At 33.5% G+C, this 25,372-nt stretch overlaps 1 protein-coding gene and 1 long non-coding RNA gene across 3 annotated transcripts; both read left to right on the plus strand.

The window, feature by feature from the left end:
• Positions 1-4,348: 4,348 nt before the first annotated feature.
• LOC111511702 (uncharacterized) lies at positions 4,349-25,372 on the plus strand. 2 transcript variants are annotated; one of them, XM_074184644.1, is made up of 8 exons: positions 4,349-4,484; positions 8,329-8,451; positions 9,634-9,829; positions 13,267-13,463; positions 20,587-20,669; positions 20,727-20,838; positions 22,179-22,428; positions 25,065-25,372. In XM_074184644.1, the coding sequence occupies exons 1-8, from the start codon at positions 4,419-4,421 to the stop codon at positions 25,310-25,312; spliced, it is 1,275 nt and encodes a 424-aa protein (XP_074040745.1). In that variant the 5' UTR covers positions 4,349-4,418; the 3' UTR covers positions 25,313-25,372. The 2 variants fall into 2 exon arrangements, with proteins under 2 accessions (XP_074040745.1, XP_074040746.1); XM_074184645.1 differs by having other exon boundaries at positions 4,366-4,599.
• LOC141486517 (uncharacterized) lies at positions 7,490-8,034 on the plus strand. The gene is made up of 2 exons (XR_012467904.1): positions 7,490-7,879; positions 7,934-8,034. It is a non-coding gene; the product is annotated as an uncharacterized lncRNA (long non-coding RNA).

Raw genomic sequence — 25,372 nt, forward strand, 5'->3', positions numbered from 1 at the left:
CAATGCGAACATTCAATGGCCTCTTAGTTTCACCAATGTAGGATTTTCCGCACTCACAGGGTATCCGGTAAATGCAATTCTTGGAATCGCAGTCCGCGTTTGGGGGCCTGGTTTTCGTGAGGCTGCTACGGATAGTGTTACCGGATCTGAAACAGGTTCTAATGTTGTACTTGGAACCAATCCTTCTTATCCTCTCCGATAATTCTCTGATGTAGGGAAGTGCAAGCACTGGTTGTGACGGCTTCTCTTCCTTGCGAGGCTCCTGCTGTCTTTTAGCCAAAGTCTTTTCTACCATCGCTTTGGAGTATCCATTCCGCTGAAGATCATTTTTGATGATGTCTAGTTCCTTGTCGAGACCTTCCTTTGTATTACAGAGCCCAAAAGCACGGTCTAATAGAGTCTTGATGATTCCTCTTTTTGTCGACCTCAACGACCTATAAAACCTATAAAATAGTCATCTCTCGGAGGAATCAGTCCAGTCATCACCCGAAGACGATTGTAGATACCAACAATCGAAACGTCGTGAACTAACGTGACTTGGAATCTCTACACTTTTTTTTTTTATTATTTTCTTTTTTCATTTCTTTAATTTTTATTTATTCAATTATTATATTTTTACTTGTAGATTATTTCACTATCATTTCATTTCTGGTTTATTGTTGCTTAATATAATTGTTATTTTCAACTATTTTTTTTTAATTATTCTTTTTTACTTGTTTCAGGGATTTCAAATCATTTTATATAGTAGACAATGGAAGTCCGAACTAGTGAAATTCATCACGAAACATTGTCAATCACCTTCAAACAAAAAATTGTTTTAACGAATTTTAAAGAAATATCGGGTAATTGATCAATGACAATTGAATCACGGTTTGATTTTTTCGATTGATAATTATTAAGTTTTTGCAATGCTGTAGAATCATTATTTTGAAACTGCCTAACAGAACATTGGTTTTGATCTCTACATCAATTAAATATTAAACGTATAAAATCGTGTCAGAGAGTCTCTAACGAATGAAAAAAACTGATTTGCCTGTCAAACCCAGCCAGTGTTCTTCTTGAAGAACATTGCACAAATAGATGCCAGATTTGCCAGCAGGTGGTCACACTGCCTATATATTATAATAATAATAATAATATAATAATAATATGTTTTTTATCGCATACACTGATATACATTACATAGAGTACTATCGAAAATAAACAAGATAATCACAGAAGCCATTGAAATCTATAGCTTGTTCGTGATAAGGATACATTGTAATTAACTGTATAAATACTTTATGTAACATTGAAAGATAATGAATGATGAATTAATCAATAACCCTATTAACAGACAGTAGTTTCAGACAGAATACATAGTTATTTTCGTCTGCTCAACAAATGCTTAAGTTAAATTGCTGTTTGAAATAGTTTGATTAACAAAATCAGAAAAGAAAGTTCTTTCGGTATTCGGAATGAATTTCTTCACTTCTCTCTTAAACATGTGAGAACTGTTGATATTTTTTATTTTTTCTAGTAATATTTGGTGGTCCGAGATATGTTGCATTTCTTTGTCTTTGGTTTTGTCACATCGTGGTGCATTTAAAGAGTTTGCCTTTTTCCTAGTATTGTAGGAGTGGATTATGTTTACTTTTTTTACATTTCTGAGTATGCTCAAACAAAAAAGTTGTCGAATATCATATACATTCACTTCTTTAAATAAGGCAGCAGTTGGATGAGTTTTTTTCCTATTAAATATAATCTTCAGTATCCATTTTTGTATAACATTTAGATTCCTAGTATAACAATCATTCACTCCTCCCCAACCTATTTTACCTTTTATTGGTATCTGCAATAGTTCATTCAAATATATTGTAAACAGGATTGGTCCTAGAACCATTCCTTGCGGAACACCATAAGTACCAATTTTGGGATAACTCATAAATCCATCGATACTAACTCTCTGTTCTAGGTCACATAGATAGTTTTCAAAAATATCGTAAGCTTTCCCACGTATTCCGCAGTTCTCTAATTTTCTCAGGAGTTTTGTATGACTGACGGTATCAAAAGCTTTGGATAAATCAACGAAGATGCACCTTGCTGGATTTTTTTGTCAAGAGCTTCGTAAATACAAGTAGTCAGATTTTGTATTGCATCTTCCTTTGATCTTTCCTCCCGGAATCCGTATTGCTGATCAGATATCAATTTGAATTTCCTAGTAAAATTCACTAATCTTATTTTTAGAATTTTCTCTATTACTTTGGCTATGTTTGAGATCAGTGATACAGGTCTATAGTTGCTCACTATTGTTTTGTCTCCACTTTTAAAAAGTGGTTTTATTATTCCAACTTTGAATATTTTGGGAAAGCAGCCTTCCTGTAAACATTTGTTGATTAGGTGAGTTATTGGCGTTTTAATTTCATTGACAATCAATTTGAGCGTTTCTGAGCAAATTCCATCATGACCTGGAGATTTCTTCTGTTTTAATTTCATAATAACTTTGTGAACCTCCTCTTCATTAGTTTCTGATAGATATATTGAATTCTGTAATCTTTGTTCATTGTAATTGTAATTAGCCGAATCTTTAATTTTAACTATATTGAAGCAAAATTCTGCTAGTTAAGTTTCTTATATTACTGTAGGGGAAAGAGAGAGAGAGAGAGGTGCGTGCACACATTCACGATCAAGTAGGCTCTGAAGAATTAGGAGAGGACTATCATACGTTGCCACTAATTTTAGAAGAAGGTTTCAGTGTTAATTTCGCGTCCGGAGATTTGAAGCTTTAAAAACTTTTACTTATTATATGCGAGCGCTTTCTATATCAGGCTGTACTATCATCTTCAAGGCTATACTCTTGAGTGGAGCCATGAAGATGAACCCTTCATAGTGATTAGATTTTTTTTTAAATCATAAAGTGAGCCAGTTTATAATTAAGTATCAGATAATACGGTCATGCATATAGGTCTCTAACTTCCGAAATAAGCAAAGACATTGAAAATTATATTCTGAATCGTTAAATTAATCAACAAATATATGTGTTGGCACTTCAACAGACATGATTTTACTCAAATAACTTTCAAATAACTTTCAAATAACGGGTTATTTTCGTCAACTTCATGAATTCTGGTGAAATGTGTGTCAAATTAATCAATTTTAAATTTTACAGAAATGCCAACATAAAAAATATATATAGTTGCTTTGGCAATTCTCTGTTTTCTTTGCACCCCTTATTTGTGACAATGGACCCTTCGAATACAGTAAAAAAACACGGTGGTGATACCCTCTTTGCAGATTGCAGGTGTACCTTTAAAGTAGAAAAAAAAACTGAAAGTGTCATTGCACAAACTTTTAATTTTCTGGGATTTGATGACTGGATCATCAGCCACTTCTGAAGTTTTTATTGTACTTTGATTATATATTGGGTAGGTGGTCAACTTTTTCGTCTCCACACAAGAATGTTTTAAATCTTAGGGCTGGATTCATGATCCCACGCCCGATTCGTAATTTTATTACCGAACGATATACAAACTTTGTTTTCCGAATACAAATTTGTGAAAAATGTAGAACCACCATTAGATACAAGTCGCGATGTTTTAATATATCCAAGAGGCCAATTCCACAAGGTAGCGGTAGCGGTTGTTATCTTATCAAAAAGCCTTTCATAATCCCCTTAGTGAAAGTATCCTTACCGTGGATAATTTTAAAAAGAATATAGCAGATCGATAGTCGAAGGCAAATAAGTTTCTGAATTGAACCATGTGATATTTGTGTGAGATGAAGGATTTGCCTTTGACATCCCTTAAATCTGGTATTTCAATGAATGAAGTGAATTATTCGTTGTGTTTGCAGTTGTAAAGCAAGTCAATTTGGTTTCTAATATCTATCATTATGGAGGGCTTTTAATATTTAATTATGAGGAACTAGATTAACCGTTGCGGGAATCCATATACACATACATTCGCAATATTTTATGTAATTGAGGTAAAATCATGTCTGTCGAAGTATAAACACATTGATTTGTAGTGATTTACTGATTCTAAGTACACTATTCTATTTCTTCACCAGTTTCTTTAGAAAAGCTTAGAAAGCTGTGCATGGACGCATTCTGATAGATAATTATCACAGTGGCTCACTGAAATAACCTTTTGGATTCACTTTTCATTGTTATTTACATTTCAGTAAAACAATATTAGAATAGGCAGTTGTCACAACTACCGTATTGTATTCAGATAATGCTAATGTTAGAGTTATATGATTACAGTTCCATACATTTTCCCTGACATTCAAATGATTACATTTTACCTAAATGTCGTTCACTTCGTGATCTCCCGAATAAAGAAGAAGACAAATATCTACACTCTCACATTATCGACATATCGACATATGTCATATACTACAATAATAAACAAAAATCATAACTACGTTAAAATTTTGAGATGCTAGAAACTGTTTTTTATGTTGAAAGTATTGATGAAAATAGTAACAGTTTTTCTGTTTTCGTGGTAATTTTATATATAACAATTCTATACGTTTTGGTGGTGACATTTTATGCATTATCAAATTTTAATGATATATCTCTAAACCTGTTCTAAGGAAAATATGTTCAATTTTGTGAAGGTGATTATTTTTTTAGTCAATAGATTTCTGGCCACAGATTACATCCACCCTCGTATGTAATTTGAGGTTTGGCCCTCTATAAAGAAATATAAATACAAGTAAATAAAGGATATACAACCAGATCTACCCAGACAAGTTTCTGCTTTCAAATGGGGAAGTCAACACCAAATCAATGAAGAATTTATTGTAACTCTTTGTTGGCAAATTTAGAAAAGTCCAAGTTGTTGATTATTTTATAAAGGTTGAAGGGGTTATATTTTTTAGGAGTGATTAATTTTTGGGAAAGAAAGTTTTTGGCTTTCTACTACTCCATCTTTTTTTTGTATCAAGATGGAGTAGTAGAAAGCCAAAAACTTTCTTTATAAAGGTGTTCTTATGATGCACTGTTTGGAAACTTTGGTGTAGTAATGAATATTACTGGAGTTTTTTCCCAACACCAAATCGTTATTTTTAACACCTCGACACGTGTTTCGATCACCAAGTGATCATTTTCAAAGAGGAAGATTAAAACTGATCTTCCTCCAGTAATATTTATAAAGTTGTTGTTATTTCTGTGTATCAACTAATAAGTCATTTCTTTCAAATTTGATATTTTCCAAATTGGAAAAGACTGTTTTGAGGTTCGACTCTGTACACCTCGAACTACACTATTTGAGAACTCTCTCATCTGGAGAACTGAGTTTATGTAGAATAAACTTCATGAGAACGTTTCTCCAAATGTGAATTGCTACTTTAGCACAGGCACCGCTCTAAGAGTGCTTTCAAGATTTTGCTGTAGTGTACTTAAAAAAAAAAAACTAGTCTCAACAAAAATGATTCTAAGTAATACTTTCTGAAGCTTATGGATATTGCACATCCAGAATGAAAAAGACACCACTCAAAAAGAGATGTTTTCAGGAAATCCTGTTTAAAAGAGACAAAATTCCGGTATAAAACTTTAACCTGGATTTCCTGATAACATCACTTTTTGATTTGTTAATTGATTTCAAATAATTCAACAGATAGGAAGCCTTTTATGAACGTGAATAATTGTGAAAACTATGGTCAAGGCACTATTAAAATATGTTCCTAACCATGTTATTTATTGGCTTACCCAGCATTTCAGCAGAATCTGTTTGTTGCTCAAAGTAGAATAGTGAATGTTCTACTTATTCCATTTTTCACTTCAAAATGCATGTTAATCAGGAATAAAGTACATTTACATGTGTGAACTAGCATTATTGTTGATGGAAGCATATGGCTGTGAAGAGAAATTCGATGACACATTGTTTCTTTTGATAGATTGAGTATTCATGAATTATGTAAGTTATTAGTGGTAACAATGGAGAAATAGGAATGATTATTCTTTCATTAATGTTAGTTCCTGGATAGAGTACAGTTCGTTAAGTGTAGTGCGTTAGTAAGTTGCTGTTTGAAATATTATTGAAATATAAAGGTGTTACAATAAAAGTTCAGTGTATTATTTTTATTTAGAAGTTCACACATGTTTAGTAGCATATGCAGCCTATATCTACATCAATATCAGAAAATAAAGATAAAGCAAACTTTGGAATCTCAATCTTCACAACTGCAAACAAAATACTGGGAATTAACTTCAATTTATGAAGAAGAAAGTTTGAAAACTGAATATTAGAGTTTTTAACATTCCTTGGAAAAGAAAGAATTTGTCTTTCTTCTTTTTCATCTTTATACAAAAAATGTGGGAATCTTCCAAAAAGGGGAAGAAATCAATTGATTTCGAAATAACTCTATAAAAAGATGTGAAGATCATGCAAAGAAGTAACTTTCAGACACAAACTGAAAGAAAGTCCTTTCGGAACAACTACTTTCATATAAACATTGAATAACACAAAAGAAAAAAATATTTTCCAAACAACCACTTTTATATGAACATTGAATTATACAAAAAACACTTTTTTCTATTCAATTTGTTCTCCAAAATTTTTCCAAAAAAAATGTATCAATCCTAAAATTATACCATTATACCTCTTTTTAATTTAACTACAATAAGTCCTCATTGTCCTGTTGACAAAAATCTCACGAATTACCTTACTCTCATGAAGATTGGAAACATATTACAAATAAAAATGCCATTATTTAGGTTAAAATATGAAGGTGACCAATCAAATGACTAAATAATCTATTAAAATGATTAACTCATGAAATTTATTCTCAAGGGTTAGCTTTAAGTTATCCGTTATCATTCAGAATTCATCAAAAATAACATAATTTAATGTTGAATATGTCAGGTAGGTATAATATTCAAAAATATTGAGAAACAGTGCACATATGTGTAGGGATAAAATATAACAAAAACTTAACATATAATCATGAAATGATATATAGCGTTAATGCAGGTAATTCTGTCGATTATTTTATTAACATCTTTCATATATGCTCTGTTGTTCTAACTTCGTCTTCTAATATGTGTAAATTCATTTCAATTGAATTGGTGGGGTAAAAATAATACTTCACAATTTACACAATACTAGCATTTAATGCTAACAGGTGTTTCGACTCACTGTGTCATCTTCTGAGTGAGTTTACAACTCAGTTTCAACCTATATCTTCCAACTAATAAGCTTTTATTTCATTTACTATATTTCCACATTACAATTATAATAATGATGCACCTTAACAACAAGGTATAATGTCTTATTACATAATACCTATATACTCTTGATATGAACCTTGAACATCAAATCCTTTCCAATGATAATTGACTCTCAGACGGCACATTTTAGGTACTTACATACCTACTCAAAAGTTAATTTTTAACCTAGTTATTTGATTTATTATAATTGGAATGAAAGATAAGTCAAGCTCGGTAAATTTTCGTTATCTGGACACCCGGCGATTTTGAAAAATTTTTTGACTGTACTTACGTATTTTGATGCGTAGATTACGAATCCGAAAGAAAAAAGCGGCGCTCTCCCTTATTTAAAAAGTTATGGCCCTTCAAAGTTCAGAAAAGGGCAACTTTTCAGCCTTCTTTTTCACTAAATAAACTATTTAAAAACACAAGCATTTATTCACTAGGTCACCTTTACACCTTATTCCTCCTTCTTTAACACTTTTCACTTCAATAATCAACATTTTTCTTATACAAATATTAAAAAATGTACGGAGCTGCTTTTTGGTTACATATCACTGTATTTTACGTTTTTAAGGTTAATGATATGGTTGGTACGACTGATGCAGTCCATATTCCTGAAGTAAAGTTTTTCATAAGAAAAATGTTGATTATTGAAGTGAAAAGTGTTAAAGAAGGAGGAATAAGGTGTAAAGGTGACCTAGTGAATAAATGCTTGTGTTTTTAAATAGTTTTTTTTAGTGAAAAAGAAGGCTGAAAAGTTGCCCTTTTCTGAACTTTGAAGGGCCGTAACTTTTTAAATAAGGGAGAGCGCCGCTTTTTTCTTTCGGATTCGTAATCTACGCATCAAAATACGTAAGTACAGTCAAAAATTTTTTCAAAATCGCCGGGTGTCCACATAACGAAAATTTACCTCAAGCTCCTGTAAAGCATTAACAAGTTTATTTTGATAGTAATACCATTCACTTTACTACATTTATCTCAACATCTGCTTGAAATCAGAAATGAAAAATATGACAATTTTCAGAATGATTATTGAAAAATGATGGTGATAGTTTGAATTCACTTTTCAATGAGATCAAAACTTACTGAAATAGCCATTGTTTTGTTTTTAATTGAGATTTATTGATTTTCAGCCTACTGAATTCTGTGCCATACACAGTGAAAAAGTCTGCATTTTTCCTAAACAACTTACTGAAAAATTGAGAACACAGGACTTTTTAGTACTGGACTATTTATATAGAAATTTCGACAGACAGGTGAGAGTTGCCCTACTTTTATATTACGTATCTCTTGTGTAGAATGAATCAAACAAAAGCACTTATGTTACACAAATCTGAATTATAACATACTTTTTTGAAATGCGTGTTCGACACACCAATTTGGCGTCATCAAGAAATGATACTAACTGCTAACTCTAACAGAGACCAGATTCTTTCTAAATTTAAATACTCACCATTTGAAGTAATTTTTATAGCTATATCATGAACATGCTTTTTTGAAAAACGATTGATTTCCCAAAGAGTTGAAATTAAGGTCATTTGTTGAGGTGGCAAAAGTCAGCAATTCTATTGATGTAATATTTTTCTGAAATATGCTCAACCAGAAATTATTTTTATTCAGTAAAATATAATCTGACATGCAAATATATTTGACAAAATAAAATGTAAAACTGGACCCTCTGGCAGAGAATAATTCCAAAAAACAATTAACGTGTTAGGAATCATACCTTAAAAGGTAAGAAGGTAAGACCTCGTTAATCCTTAGCTCGCACAAGTTTCGCCTTCTGAGGGTTGCCGTTCGTAGGGGTGCGACAGCTGGTTAACGGAAAACCATATTTTTTTTTCCCAATCATCAGAACTTCAATACTCTTCTCGACGTGCGTTTCACTAACTAAGTCGAAGACTTCAGGAGATAAGAAAACTGACCGTTACAATTACGAATTCGAGACCAAATATTGTTCAAGAAATGAATATATCATTTTCATAGCATGTTTCGTCCTATAAGGGAGAAACTGCAGTAACGTTAGTTACAAATAAAAGTGGTAAAAAAACCGTTCACGGCATGGAAAATGTTTACTTGTTGAAATGCCAGGACACCATCCGAGGGGTCGCTCGAAAAGTCGTCCTCCATTCCTTTACGGTTGTGGTCCATTTAGTTTCTATGAGTATGAGGAAAATGGTTGTCCACATTCATGAAGCCACTGCAGGCGACCACCTGCAGGGTGGTCTATTCTAACCCCTGGTGCCGCAGGATGTGCTACCTTTCTTCGTCGACATGGCTCTCATGATCATTAAGGATCCCAAGCCCGACCACTACGAAAAGATGAGGGCACCGTCGATGGAGCTCACCATTTTATAATATTAACGAAATCGTTAAGATATTCTAATATAGAAAGATCTACTGCTACCATTCATTGAGTCAAGTTTTTCTATTTTCAGTTCAAGGGTGCAATTTTAAATGAAGAAGACGGATTCAATATGCAACTTCAAGTTTCTGCATTCCTGAATGGCATGTTCAAACAAGCAAAGGAAAAATTCCTGGTACTTTTGTTGTGCCCAGATGACCTTATTTTGAACTGGCATTATCACTTATCTCTAGATGCTGATCTCCAAGTTCATATTGTGTCGCCTAAAAGTGGGTAAATCTTTCTTACACTTCTCATTTTTTCAATTAATGAATGTTGACATCAAATATTTGAACAATCAATTTTTGGAAAATTCCAAACCCAAGAAGGCTAGAGCCCCATGGGTTTCTCTTTCCATTGTGATTTGGTTTTTTGGGTCGAGAGAGTTTAGATATAATGGAAAATTGTTTAGAGTCTCTTCATCATCTTGCCATACCACGAACGTGTCATCAACATAATGCAACCACTGGAAATAAGGAAAATTAAAAGCTCAACAATCTTTTAAAAAGCACTTTACTCAGTGAGAAACCATACTACTGCAATATATATATATATATATATATATATATATATATATATATATATATATATATATATTGGATATCTTTTGTTTTATTGGAGTCATAAAACTGATCAAGAGACTCACATCGAATAACATCGGGTTATGTTACAATGTTTGCCGATGATACTACCATTACCATATCAGGTTCAACTGTTGAACAACTTGCTTCCAACATGAAGACCGTTATCGATGATTTCAGCTCCTGGTGTCAGGAGCTGACACCAGGCCACCTCGAAGTCGGTAGCCGTGAAATTTTACAGGAAATGGCGACCCCACAACGTTATCGAAATTGATGACTTGCAAACGTCCACAGAAGTAAAATTCCTGGGTATTCATCTTGACGCCAACCTAAATTGGGAAAAACAAATCAATCATGTATGTGCAAATCTAAACAAAGCCTTTTATGCTATATGGCAGATGAAGCCCAGTTTAGATGAAGCAGACCTCCTAAATATTTACTACGCAATGGTTCACTCTTGGCTTAGTTTAAATATCATGGCTTGGGAAAGAGAAAGAGACTTAAATAGAGTTTTTGTGGCTCAGAAAAAAATCCTGGACTTATATTTAATTTGAATTTCGGAGACAAATGGATCTGAACACGAACATAATACATGGCATGGAGCTTTTTTGAGAATTCCACAACACAGAACTTCATTGTATGAGAACTCTCCACGGTACAATGTAATCAGTTGTTATAATAAGTTACCAAATCAGCTGAAACAAATTACCAATGATATGGTATTTCACAACAAAAAGTAAAATATGTTTACTTAGAAAGTGCTATTATAGTTACCAAGAGTCTTGATTTGAAAAGTATGCATTGGTTATGTAAAAATACAGGCAAAGAAGTAATCACAGATAGAGATCATGTTGCGAACATATTTGGGGACTATTTCTCTTCAGTGGTAGAAAATAGCTTAGCAGACCATTTTGGCGACAATAGATCATCCGTATGCAAGCTTTCTGGAATTGAATCGAATACTTTTTTCTTTATGCCCGTTAACGAATGTGAAATTGACGCAGTAATTAACAGTTTAAAAAATAAAAAAAGTACAGGAATTGATAATATATCAGTGAGAATTTTAAAAGAAATAAAGTTACACATTTCAAAACATTTAGCTTATTTGTTGAATCTATCAGTCACAAGTGGCAAATTTCCTTCAATTCTACAGCCATGATCATAAGAAGCCATAAGAAGAACGATACATCGGATATTACAAACTATCGCCCCGTGGCCCTGCTAAGCATTTTCTCAAAAATCTTTGAAAAGGTTGTGAATGAGAGAATATTAAGATTTTCATCAAGATTTAATATCCTGTCCGATTCTCAACATGGTTTTTGCAAAGACAAGTCCACTCAATCAGCTACTTAGAGATTCTTAGAAATCATATACGCTTCTTTAGATAGTGGTAAGCATGTTGCAGGAGTATTCTTCGATCTGTCACGTGCGTTCGATTGTTTAAATTTTAAATTCATCGAGAGCAAATTATATAATCTAGGATTTAGAGGGGACTTCCTAGAATGGATCATTGACTTTCTTACAGATCGTATGATGTTCGTCAAGATTAAAGATATAAAATCAGACTATCATGATATATGTTCTGGAGTTCCTCAAGGCTCTGTGTTAGGTCCGCTGATCTTTCTGTTGTTTGTAAATGATCTGCCTACTTATTTCACCTGTAATGAATATGCTCTCACTCTTTTTGCAGATGACACGTCTTTAGCTGTATCAGCAGAGAGTCGGGAGGAATTAAAATCAAAAACAGAGGAATTAATATCACTGTTCTTAAATTGATGTGAAATGAACAATCTGATTGTAAACTTGACCAAAACTAAATATATCTATTTTAATTTAAAAAACGATCTGAGAAAGCAATCGCTTGCCTTACTAATCAATGGAATGGCACTGGCTTGCACAAGCTGTACAAAATTCCTTGGCGTTCATGTAGACAACTGTTTGAAGTGGTCTGGCCATATCACAGTTGTATGTAAAAAAATCAATCAAGGGTATTATGCAATCTCAAGAATTAAGAATTGTATGCCTTTACACGCCATTTCAGATGTATATTACAGTCTGGTCTATAGCCACCTAAGTTATAATGTGATCCTATGGGGAAACACTGTTGACAAAGATAGGGTTTTCATTGCTCAAAAAAAAGTTATTAGGAAATTACTAGGCATCCCTTGGAGGGAATCATGCAAAACATTTTTTATTAGTCATCAAATTTTAACCTTTCCCTGCATCTACATCTTTAAAAGACTTTTATATGTCCGCGAATGTATAACAGACTGTACTAAGAACTCATTCTATCATAGCTACCCAACTCGATATGCAGAGGAGTTGAGCATTCCTAAACATAAAACTATAAAATTCGAACATTCTCCCAAATATATGGGAATAAAAATATTCAATCGGTTACCAGACCATTTCAAACAGATGAACACTATAGCATTTAAAAAAGCAGTTAAAACATTGCTTCTTTCTAAGGCCTATTATAGTATTGGTGAATTTCTCTTGGACCATCTCGACTGAATGGGTTCATGCGGCTTTGGCATGACATATTCAATTTTTATAACTGCAATTGTTTTAATTTTTGTAATTCTGACTTTTATTATATAAATTATTATTGTATTATTTTTATCTACTGATCTACAATTTTATCGTTTGATGTGATTTTTATGTGCTTAATACTGACCTATCTATACGTTTGTCAACGTCTTTAAGGATGAATAAATATTATTATTATTATGAACGATAATTCGATAGACACAGATCTTACATGACTTTTACCTTTTTAATGGTTAACAATATTGATTGTTTATTTTTATTTTTATATACTGACACTCAAATTCATATGTACAAATTGACAGATTTTATTTATTTATACATATGTCCATATATTTTTAGTGTAACAACTTGTAATATTATACTATAAGGACCTACCATACGTACCTAGCGTACCAACAAATGGTTAATAAACTATTATTATTGAACTATTATAACATAGCTACGTGTAACATGTGTTAAATACTACTTTTAAAATTTGCTAGTCTTGAATGAATTTATATTTTATTGGACTGTGATTGTTTGATACATTTTTGCAGCTTGCCCAGAAGATTTCGACCTAAAACATGGTTTGGTTCTTCTTCTTCCCTTCACAAATATCAAATTAGCAGAAGCGTTGGTTGAATATAAGTTTTTTTCAATAGTTATAGATCACATAGATGAAGTTGCTACCAAATTGGTAATCAGAAAACTCCATGGTGATTTTAATATTGGGCTGAGTAGAAGAAATTTTTTTGTGAGTATTACAAAATATAAATTTTAATGTTGAAAAGTAAAGACCAAATCAACTACATCTTGTGGATTAGAAAGTGGTTGACAATGTTTCGTGGCAAAACATTAATAATTTTTTGCTTATTTTCAATTTTTAATTTTTTCTTATTTCTTTTTACTCGGTGTTCATTTTCATTTTTTATCTTGATTATTTTATTCGTTTCGTTGTATTTTCATTTCACGTTTTAGCTTAATATAATTAATATTTTAGATATTCATTCTAATTTTATTTGCTCTTTCATAGATTTCGTATCACATTAGACAATAATAGTCCGAACTAGTAAAATTCTACATCTTGTTTAGTTTTGCAGAAACATTTTGAATACATTTTTGCATTTTTAACTTATATTTAAAATTATTAAATGTAAGATTTTTTAGTATACAATATTTTCCTTGATAACCCGTTATCATGGATATTCATCAAGTATTGGCCAAGTCCACCAGACAGATTTTTTAATTTGACTACAGCAGTGTCTTATATAGAATCTTGTTTCAAGGGAAGGGGAAAACTTTGTTGGTCTATGTAAAACCTATAAACTAACCTGTATTTTTATATCATACTCTTTTATTGATAATAACTCAGAAAGATGTATTTCAAATTGTCTGTTAATTTTCCACGTAATGTAACTAGGATATTAATATATCATATGTAATTATTCGATTCAACTAAAATAATGCCAGTAATGTTGCGGCTTGAATAAGTTTCAAATAAAAGTTTAGTGTTGCGCATAAATGTGAAAGGAAGCTTTAGCTACTTTCGTGACATCCAGGTCCAGTATATGATATAGATGATGATATGGAGAGTGGATGGCTGACTTATTTTGATGACTTGGAACAAATGGACAAGTGAGATATCTATCAGGCATCAAAAAATATATCTTGTGATATGTGATATTTAAAGGGAGCCGGACAACCCCTTATTATAGCCATAAATAACTTTCTATGGACTGTCAAATGAAGATCTTTCCAATTCATAGATATACTCCATTGAAATGTTAGACTCCTTAGGCTTTAGCTTGCATTTTTTAGAGGGCGCAATTTTATTTTTTTGATGTGCTTTTGATGTGTTTGTGGGGTCGCAACTCTCGTCCTTCGGCTACCATCTTGGAAAATGGTAGGTAGGTCTAAAGTGAGTGGGTCTATTCTACCCTCCACCGCAACCCATAAGGGTTTATTGTGGCTCACACCTATTCACACTCGGCCAAATAAACCCAGCTTCTTAACGAAGCCGATTAGTTTGTATGGTGAGATTGAAAATGAGATGCAAAGGGTTTTTGCGCTGTATTTTGTAAACTAGCATTCGAACAGAAAATTTTATGAGACATTTGTAGAAAATTAAATTGTCTACGACTTATTCCTATTACTTTTTATCATAAAATGGGCAATGAAAAAATTATAAACAAAAATAACTGACAGTTTTTGCGCTTTATAACTTTTTTCTGAACATCAGAATCAGAGCAATCTTACAGAGGGTTTTTCAATGAATAATTTTCACTACTTAATTGATTTATCTGGGCTTTCTGTTACATGTAGTGGTTTAGGATCGAATTTTGTCTTTGAACAACATTCTTGATAAGTATGTATGTATGTATGTTCAAGAGTACTGTGGATTATCTGCAAGTATAATATTTGATGTCTACTCCAAAAACCTTAATATCGCAAAAACAAAGTCGTGGGAGCGCGAGTAACGCACGAAAATGCATCAATCGATAGAGATAAAGTTTGATAATAGCACCGTACCAAAATTATCCCAAGATAATTTTCTTGGTAATGAAAAGAACAAAGCAAACTTAATAGATTTTCTCAAAACTGCTCTTACAAAGGTGGGCAGATAGAGCCATTGTCCTTTCTGCGCTTGCTGCATCCCAATCCTATTATTCTGCGACTATCGTAGCAGAGGGCATTGACATTCTTGTCTTGCTAACGGCATTAGGAAGGAAGCAGTCCAATGTATTTTTCAACCTTCAAAAGTGCGTACGTTTGATCAATTATACTGTCATCAACAACTAATAACATAGGCAAACTTAAATTCATGAACATTTTACAGAAACATCCTCGGTGAGAAAGTCGAGCAATTTTTGCTCAATGTCTGTGGAAATAAAGATGATTCTCTGAACACTATGAGATACAAACGATTTGCCAAGACAGTAACCAAAAATACATTCAACCTAGCATCTTCCAATACAAGGTGCAGCCCTGTTCCAGTATCCTAGTTTATCACCAGATTCAGTGGTAACTTGACAAACACTGTGATCCTGAAGTTTGGGTCTGGAAAAACCATGGAAAAATTTGGATTCCAATTTAAACTTCCAAGCCTCCAGTACCCACTGAACTTCTGAAATTAATTTTCTGTATATACAAGGGAAACTGTGGAGGTATGTGTGGTTGCCGAAAAGCAGGCCTCAAATGCTCTGCGGCATGCCTGATTTATTCTGGTGAAGTCTGCAGTAATATCATGGAAATATCAAGATTAATCGAAGAAAATGAATTGGAAAATGAATTACCCACAATGACGCCAATTGAGGTCAACTCCCGTTATTTCACAAACATTCACCTCCGATACTGATGTAATGAGTTGGATAAGTATATTATTTTTCGTTAAATATTGACTACCAAAACAGATGGGTTTTCGTAGGAAAAGGGAACCTTTATCAGCTTTCAGAAATAATTTCAGGTCAACCAGAGCCAAGCCATTCAAAGGAAAATTCGTTAATATTAACTGCCCGATGTTTAAGGAATCTGATATTTCAGAACATTCAACCTTATCATTCATTTCATTATCATAACGTTAAGGGTCGAAAATATATTATTCAGTCTGTGTACCTCATTTAGAATAACTGTCAAGAAATACTTAAAAGTATAATAAATATCGAAATTGAAACAACAATAAAAATTAATTGGCGCTCCGGGGCGACTTCATTGATTCCAGTGGCGCATTTGCTTTTTCAGCTGCAGGAAAATCCGGAAAAACCTGCAGCACCACATCATCTGAAGATCTTGATCTAACAATGTCCTCTCTCTTATAAAACAAAATGTAGGGTGTCTCCAGAGGCTCCAATAAATTCAACAACAACAGAACACTTCGTGAAATTTATTTTATGAGTTCAAAGTTGTAACAACATGACAAATTTAAGGCATCCGTTTAGGACAGTCTACATACTTCTTATTATTCTTATTCGAGACAGAGAAAATATCAAAATAACCCTTGCAGTGACATCTATATATCAATAGCAGACTCACGACATTAGAAATATCGGAGATTAGTCGGGAATTCTTGCGGACTTATTCGCTGAACATGTAGAGGACGTTAAGAGTACCGAGTTTGGAAATAATTTCAGACTCTTTCCAATTGGTAGGAACTTTTCTGAGATATTGTGAAGTACATCCCCTAACAGAATTAAGTTTCTGGAAAAGAATTATAAGGCAGTCGTGTGCGAAGATTTGGTGAATCCAGTTGAATTTCCTACAATAGCTGGAAATTCTAGAGGAAGTTTTGGGTGAATTGAAATATTGAGATATTTCAAGTCACTGTTTAGAAAAGTGATATTGGGTTTTGAAAGTATTCGCGGTTTGGTTCAATTTAGTTGATTTAGAGAACATTTTCGAATTCCTGGTAAGAATTTGGGACAGTTTTTGGGGAAAAAGTGGCTTTTGTATATATATATATATGTATATGTATATATATATATATATATATATATATGTATATATATATATATATATATATATATATATATATATATATATATATATATATATGATGTGTTGTTCTTCCGGGTGTTCATCCGTTGGGTACTATTCGATAGTCGACGTTTCGCCATCATCTCAGATGGCATTATCAAGACGAGTTACTGCTTCGCTTCGAGAGGTGTAACTGATGTTAGGTTCTTCTTGTGGTGTTTTTATATGGTTTCGCTTGCGTAAGTTGTGTGGATTTGTTACCTGTTTTCCTACCTGACGGTTGTTGATGGCTTTTGGTAGTTCTCCTACCTGTTTTTCTACCTGAGGGTTGTGAATGTCTTCTGGCGGTTCTCCTTCCTGCGATGGTTCATTATCAATTTGTGGTTGTCTTTGGTGGTTGTTTTTAATTATTGATTTCCAAATCCTTGGGATGTTTAGTGAGTCATCCCTTTTGTTGATGAGGCCAAGAACTAGACCGGTTTGTGACCTACCTGAACAACATCCATCCCCGCATCCAGTTCACTACCGAAAGAGAGGAGAACAGGCAGCTACCTTTCCTAGACCTACTCATAACACGAAAACCAACTGGCAACTTGGGTTATACAGTTTACCGAAAACCCACACACACCAACCGCTACCTACAAGCAGCATCACACCACCACCCTACCCAGCTACAATCCGTAGCCAACACGTTAATATCCCGCAGTTTCCGCCTAACAGAACCAACAAACAGGGCAACAGAATTGAAGGAGACAACAACGGCTCTGCGACAAAATGGTTACGGACCAAAGATCATTCAAAAGGCCATCGACAGACAAAGAAGAACCAAAAAAACATCCCCTAGATCAAGAGAAGACTCTCCACACGACAGACAATCTGTGACACTACCTTATATCAAAGGTGTGACCGACAAAATCGGGAGAATACTAAGACGTAAAAACATTCGGACAACCTACAAACCACACAAAACGATATCCAGTTGGCTGCCCAGACCGAAAGAGAGAATCTCCCTAGAAAACCAAGGAGTATATAGCATCACATGCGAGGACTGTGGACAACAATATATCGGTCAGACCAACAGACGTATATCTGCCAGAACCCAGGAGCACAAAAACTCGATAAGAACAAAACAAACCTCCTCTGCCCTCTTTCAACACCATCTACAAACAGGTCACAAGATTAATTTTGAGTCCACGAAACAGATAGCACAGGTGCAAAACCCAAGAATTCGACAAATCAGGGAAGCAATCGAAATCGAAAAGCAAGGCCTCATCAACAAAAGGGATGACTCACTAAACATCCCAAGGATTTGGAAATCAATAATTAAAAACAACCACCAAAGACAACCACAAATTGATAATGAACCATCGCAGGTAGGAGAACTGCCAGAAGACATTCACAACCCTCAGGTAGAAAAACAGGTAGGAGAACTACCAAAAGCCATCAACAACCGTCAGGTAGGAAAACAGGTAACAAATCCATACAACTTACGCAAGCGAAACCATATAAAAACACCACAAGAAGAACCTAACATCAGTTACACCTCTCGAAGCGAAGCAGTAACTCGTCTTGATAATGTCATCTGAGATGATGGCGAAACGTCGACTATCGAATAGTACCCAACGGATGAACACCCGGAAGAACAACACATCATATTCTACCATCCGTGAAAACCTACATTGTAATATATATATATATATATATATATATATATATATATATATATATATATATATATATATATATATATATATACTTTATTGTCTCAAGAAGGTATTCTTATTGACAAAGTTTACATAGCTAAGATATAAAATACATTTAAAAATATAGACTCACAAAAAACATCGAAACTAAAAACAACATTAACAAATCTTTCTCAGTAAGATTTTTGTCATAGGTGCTTACATATATATAGTACAAAATAAATGAATAAATGTATGCGAAAATACGCTCGTACATGTATGAATATATACTATTACATTACGAATACATACATATATATATATAGTAAAATAAACAAGAAATATCAAGTAGAGATGATCATCGTAAAATTCCTCCAAGCTATAATAGGGCCTGCTGATTAAAACTCCTTTGATATCTTTTCGGAAGTATTCAATGTTCAGATTTGCTTCTTTGAGGCGTTCAGGCAGGTGATTGTACATTTTAACACCATTTAAAAAAAAACGAATCCTTGAATAATGCGGAGGAAGGGATAGGCAGGATATATATTATATATGTTATTGCAATGTGTATGTGTTATATATATTTTCGAATTGGCACCTAGGGTGTTGTTGAAAATTTATCATATAGCTACGAATTGGGTTCTCTTTTTCATGATAAGGTTATTATTAGGTTATAGCATTTTCCAGGCAGGAGCGATTAAGTGGGTCAATTATATCTTCAGTCTCTGAATATATAATTGGTGGCATAACCAAGTCATTGGTCTACGAAATTAGAAAAGTAAAAAATTCATCTGTTAACCAAGTAGCCCACTAATTCTCAATCCGTGTGATCAGGACGGATTTCAAACTTTATCTAATCTGGTGGTAGCAATTCTCGCGCTACCAAACTGAATTAAAAAATAAATACCTTCGGCTGAACGATCCTATATACAGTAGGGTGTATTTTTCTGGTACGAGTATAACTGAGATAATTATTATATATCATTAGTAGTATAGAGGGATCGCCAATTCAGACCCGACGGTCATTTATTACACTGAATTAGATCCCTAATTGCAGCCTGGACCATCAAAGAAAATTAAAAAAAAAAGCTGGAAAATAACTTTTCAAGTATATGATTATGCTCAATATTATCTTCCCCAGAAATTGTCCGTGGATTAGGCCTACTGGAAATACCACATAAAAAAATGTGCATCCAGACTCTATACCTGGGGAAAAGGGTCGGAAATAAATTAAGAAAATGTTATTTTATTGTAAAATGACCAGAAAACAAATATAACACACGAATATTTATGATTTGTTTAATTCACATTTCACGATAACATAAAGTTGTAGACAATTTCATTTGCTACAAATAATGCTTCATAAAGTTTTCTGAAGGGTTTGTAAAAGTGCAAAAACCATTTGTACCTCTTTTTCAAAAGATGGCGGCCGGGGGACAAGGGTTGCGACCCCACAAACTTAAACTTCAGCTTGTACTTACCCTCCTACACATCAAAAAAATAAAGTAGCATCCTCTACTAGATAATGCAACCCTGAATGTGTCTTTTCAAACACTGTTGAAACACAAAATTCTCTAAAGATGCACACGATTATGTTCTATGGTTCACTATTTTTTTTGTTTTTTTTTTTATTTGAAACTTTTTACTAAACCATATTTTCATCAACTAATCATTAATACTGAACAAGCCATTTAGTTTTCATTTAATAATCATTAAAATTTTTAGGCCAAACCTCAACAAAAATTGCAGTGGACATTGTTGAATTGGTCCAATCCAGGATGTGTTGGAAAGTTGAACGAATTTTACCAGTGAGAAGAGTTGATTTCAATGTGTTAGCTACTTAATGTATTTATATTTTTTTATAGAAACGACAATGACAATTTCGCCAACTTACGTGATAATTATCATCATTGGTGGTTTACTCTGACTTGGAAATATTCCAAACATTTTCAGCCATTTTCAGATGATGAAATTGAGGTAATCATATACTTATATATAGAAATATAGATAATTGAGTATTTTATTATAAAGAAAAAGGAAATAAATAACTCGCGAATGTACCACATAGCAAACTCGGACCATTGATATATGTTTTTGTGGCTGAATGTCCGTATTAGCTAATAAAGTGCAAGGAAGGGAAAGAACCAGTACAAAAAATATTTTGGTGAGTTCCAGAATGACCAAGTATTTGGACATACCACACCTATTCCTCTACCACCTTGTATATATAACTGATAAAAAACAACAATGAACTCATACTATCTAATGCCATGCTGATTGCTGAAGTCTATGCGCCAGACACCTGTGAAGTGTATTCTTTCTCTAAATAAACATCAGAAATTAATTCCAATTCATCTGTCTGATCTATCAGATTTCATTATTTCAAATATTTCAGAATAGTTTTGTAGCAGATTTTCCAATTTTTTTAAGATCAGAAATACTACCAAACGATATCTAGAATCTAGGTTAGATGGATGTTGTTTCCTAAGGAAAGCCGCCCTTTCCTGTCCAATCCAGTAACATCAGTGATTCCCGACTGTAGCTAAAAGGGTTTCATTTTTACTTCAATTATTCCTACTGTTCGGCAGGTATAAACGCCCTTTTTTGCTATACTGCAACAAAGTGTTTAAAATTTGACAATTATATGTCATAAACATGGTTTATAATAACATTCAATTTATTTTCAAATTGTTTAAAAATTCAAGTTTATTCAAACAGTAGTAGAGTTTTATATCTTTCTTTTGCAAATTCAATTAATCACGACCTTGAGTTAACTCATTTCTTTCTCTCAGGGGATGGTTTGGAAATGTGTAATTGGTCTTATTGAAAAAATATAATTATCTTCTATTATTCTTGGGAAGGAAGTTCTCTCCGTTTGACCAATATAAAAATTGGGCAATAAACACGAATACAATTTTATTGTATTCTTTGAAAATGTCTGTGTAGGGCGATTCTGCAGTAACGTTGGTAACAAATACAAGTATAAAAACAAATACAAATACAAGGTATAAAAACAAAGGAAGTTTTAATTCTCATTTTTCATAATTAATAAATATTTATGAACTAATGAGTTAACGATAACAATATATTAGTATAGTATTATCATGTGTCTGACGAAATTTCGTGTCCAGAAAAGGAATAACAAATGATCTCCATCTTCACATTTAATGGTAAAATGGATATAGGTACAGATTGTAACTGTTACAGCACATAGACAGACTATTTGTGCAATTTTGTATTGCGTTAAAGCTATGAGTATATCATCTACATATTTCTTCATTAAAAACAAATTGAAAACAACGAAATATATTTTTCAGAATTATACTGAAATATTGTCAAAATGGGCTGTTGATAATAATATATCGCCAACCAAAAATAGAGTCAAACGTCGCTGTTATAAAAAACCAAAGCCGAAAGATGATATGATAGAACTCAATTCCCAAAATATAAGAAACCCTATCAAAAATGAACATGAAATGGAAAATAAAAATGCAAATGAAAAGGTAGAGGATCCATGTTCCAGTGATAGTTCTTCAGACACTATAATTTATGAGACTATAGGCTCAGGTATGATACCTTAGAACAGGGGTCTCCAAACTTTGAAACCTTCGGGCCATAATGATTTTTTCAGTTTGTTCCAAGGGCCAATTTCTGCCCTTAACTATATTTCTAGACTAGGATAGTCGCAAAGTGCGTGACCTAAGCAAACTTACGATTTTTTTGCATTTCAATTATTATTGTGTATTGTGACACTTAACGACATCTAGTGGCGTGTAGTGGTACTATGTACTATCTTTTTCAGCTACCCGCTAGGTGGCAGTAGGCGTAATTAAATGTTTGGAATTACCGCGTTGGTTCGAGAAAGTTCTGGTTCTAGCTAGTGTATTCCGATCACCTCGAGATGGCAGTAATAATTTCATATAAAAAGGCTAGCGGCGCAACTGCGAGTTAGTCTGCGTAAGAAAGTCGAAGGAAGCGAAACTGTCTATTGTGAAATAAAGTAACACCCGTCAATAAAAGTATTTTTATTTGACTTATTGTTTTTATGTGTGATTTGTTAGTATGGAAAAGAAGCGTAAAATCGACAGTGATTGCAGAACGTTCCAAGAAAAATGGAACTTTCAGTATTTTGTGATTGAGTCCAGTAATAAGGCGCTGTGTTTAATTTGTAATGAAACCATAGCTGTTCTCAAAGACTATACCTTTAAACGACACTATGAATCGAAACATCTTGAAAGTTACTCCAAGTATACAGGAAGTTTGCGGAAGGAAAAATTTGAAGCTTTGAAATGCGGACTACAATCGCAGCAATCTTTGTTTACCAAACGAATACTGAACAAGAGTCTGCAACTCGCGCCAGCTTTCGTGTGGCTCTTGAAATCGGATAACGTGGCAAACCATTCACCGATGGATAAATGATAAAAGAATGCTTGATTGCAGTATCCGAAGAAATATGGCCCGAAAAGGTTAATTTATTTAAAAGTGTCAGTTTGTCAGCAAACACCGTGGCTTGGAGGGTGCAAGACATCGCAGAAAATATATCATCTCAACTGTCTGACAAAAATGAACATCATGAGTGGTTTTCTCTAGCATTGGATGAGTCAACGGATGTGTCAGATACTGCTCGGGTATTGATTTTTATTCGCGGAGTAGATAAAAGCTATGAAGTGTATGAAGAACTTCTTGATATTGATAGTATTCACAGCACGACAACTGGGGCAGATATTTTCAAGGGAGTTGAAAATGTCATTAATAAAAAGAACCTTCGTTGGAGAAATTTGAAATCTATAACAACTGATGGAGGCAAAAATATGTATGGCAAAAATAAAGGAGTGGTTGCACTTGTGTCAAAGGCTGTAGAAAATGATGGTGGTTCAAAACCATTAGTCTTACATTGTATCATTCATCAACAGTCCTTGTGCGGAAAATGTTTGGATATGTCTGAAGTTTTAAAACCAGTCATATCAGTTGTTAACTTCATCAGATCCACTGGGCTGAATCACCGACAATTCCGCGAGTTTATTCAACAGATTGGAGAAAATGATTAACCATATCATACTGCCGTACGCTGGCTTAGTTGCGGAAAAGTCCTAAAGCGCTTTTTTGTAGCAGAGCAGAGATCGAAATTTTTCTAAATGAGAAGCAGCGCCCTTCTGCCGATTTAGAAAATAGTGAATGGATGTGGAAGTTAGTCTTCTATGTCGATTTGACAAATCATATGAACGAACTGAATTTGAGATTGCAAGGAGAAAATCAGCTTCTCCCTGATTTATACACCAATATCAAATCCTTCACGCAGAAAATAATACTATTTCAATCGCACTTACGTAAAACATGTTTCACACATTTTGAAACATGTGAAATATTCAGCCACACTACAGAGACTGAATTTCCCGTTAATTTTGCAATCGAAACTTTGAGTGCTTTGAAGATAAATTTTGATACTCGTTTTTCAGATTTTGATGTCATTGCGAATGAAATTAAGCTTTTTCAAAATCCTTTTGATTCTGACATTGAAACCCTGGCTCTGGAAGTCCAAATGGAAATTATTGATTTACGGTGCAGTGATATGTTTAAGAACAAATATCAAAATTCATCTTTGTTGGAATTTTATAAGAGTCTTCCACTGGAACAATTTGCATAAATTTGCTCGTGGGTTGTTTTCTGTTTTTGGTACAACTTACTTGTGTGAGAAAACGTTTTCCAAGATGAAAATAAAGAATGTTTACAGATCTCAATTAACCGATGAGCATCTTAAATCTGTTTTGATAATTGGTACAAAGAAAATTGATCCACAGCTACAAAGTATTGTCGGTGGAAAATCACAATTACATAAATCTCATTAGTGTTTTTGTTTTACTGTAGGTAATTCATTTCAATTATTTGTCAGTTATTAATATGCTTAAACTTAGATACTCAAGTTAAGTTTTCTTTGTCATCATTTCTGTCGTTAAGTTTTACCTTGCAAGTAAATAAAACCGAGTAATTATCATTCTGTGTTTTCTTCTTCAACTCATCACAGCAATAGTAACAACAATTAGATAATCATCGGCTGTCGCGGGCCAGATTGATGACAGTAAATCATTGGCTGTCGCGGGCCGGATTGATGACATTGGCGGGCCGGATTTGGCCCGCGGGCCGTAGTTTGGAGACCCCTGCCTTAGAACATGTGGAAGAATAATAAATTGTGACGTATATTTTAGAACCACAAGAAGATAAAATATTGAATGATGTTGAACCGATTAACGAAAATAGTATTCTTTTATCCATAATTGATGATGGTGCAGATTTGACACCGGTTGAAAATATGGATCCAGAAATCCAAATATCACGAAAAAAAGAAGAATTGATGACCCAAATATTTGATGATGATCCCTGCATCTATGAAAATCAACTACAGTCGGAACAAGCAGATGCTGATAGTACTGATTTCCTATTGTCCTTGGTATAAATTGGTGAAAAAATATTTGGAAATCTTGTTAATTACTTATAAATTTATTACATTTTGAAA

Source organism: Leptinotarsa decemlineata, unplaced genomic scaffold (genome assembly GCF_025532065.1).
Source record: "Leptinotarsa decemlineata unplaced genomic scaffold, Ldec_3_MD MMD2_tig00026358_RagTag_RagTag, whole genome shotgun sequence".
Classification (NCBI taxonomy): Eukaryota; Metazoa; Arthropoda; class Insecta; order Coleoptera; family Chrysomelidae; genus Leptinotarsa; species Leptinotarsa decemlineata.

Coding starts and splice junctions, on each gene's coding strand:
- LOC111511702 (XM_074184644.1), top strand. CDS start 4,419: ATGCTAGAAACTGTTTTTTATGTTGAAAGTATTGATGAAAATAGTAAC. Junction 9,830..13,266: donor TCATATTGTGTCGCCTAAAA/GTGGGTAAATCT, acceptor ACATTTTTGCAG/CTTGCCCAGAAGATTTCGAC. Junction 13,464..20,586: donor TGAGTAGAAGAAATTTTTTT/GTGAGTATTACA, acceptor TAAAATTTTTAG/GCCAAACCTCAACAAAAATT.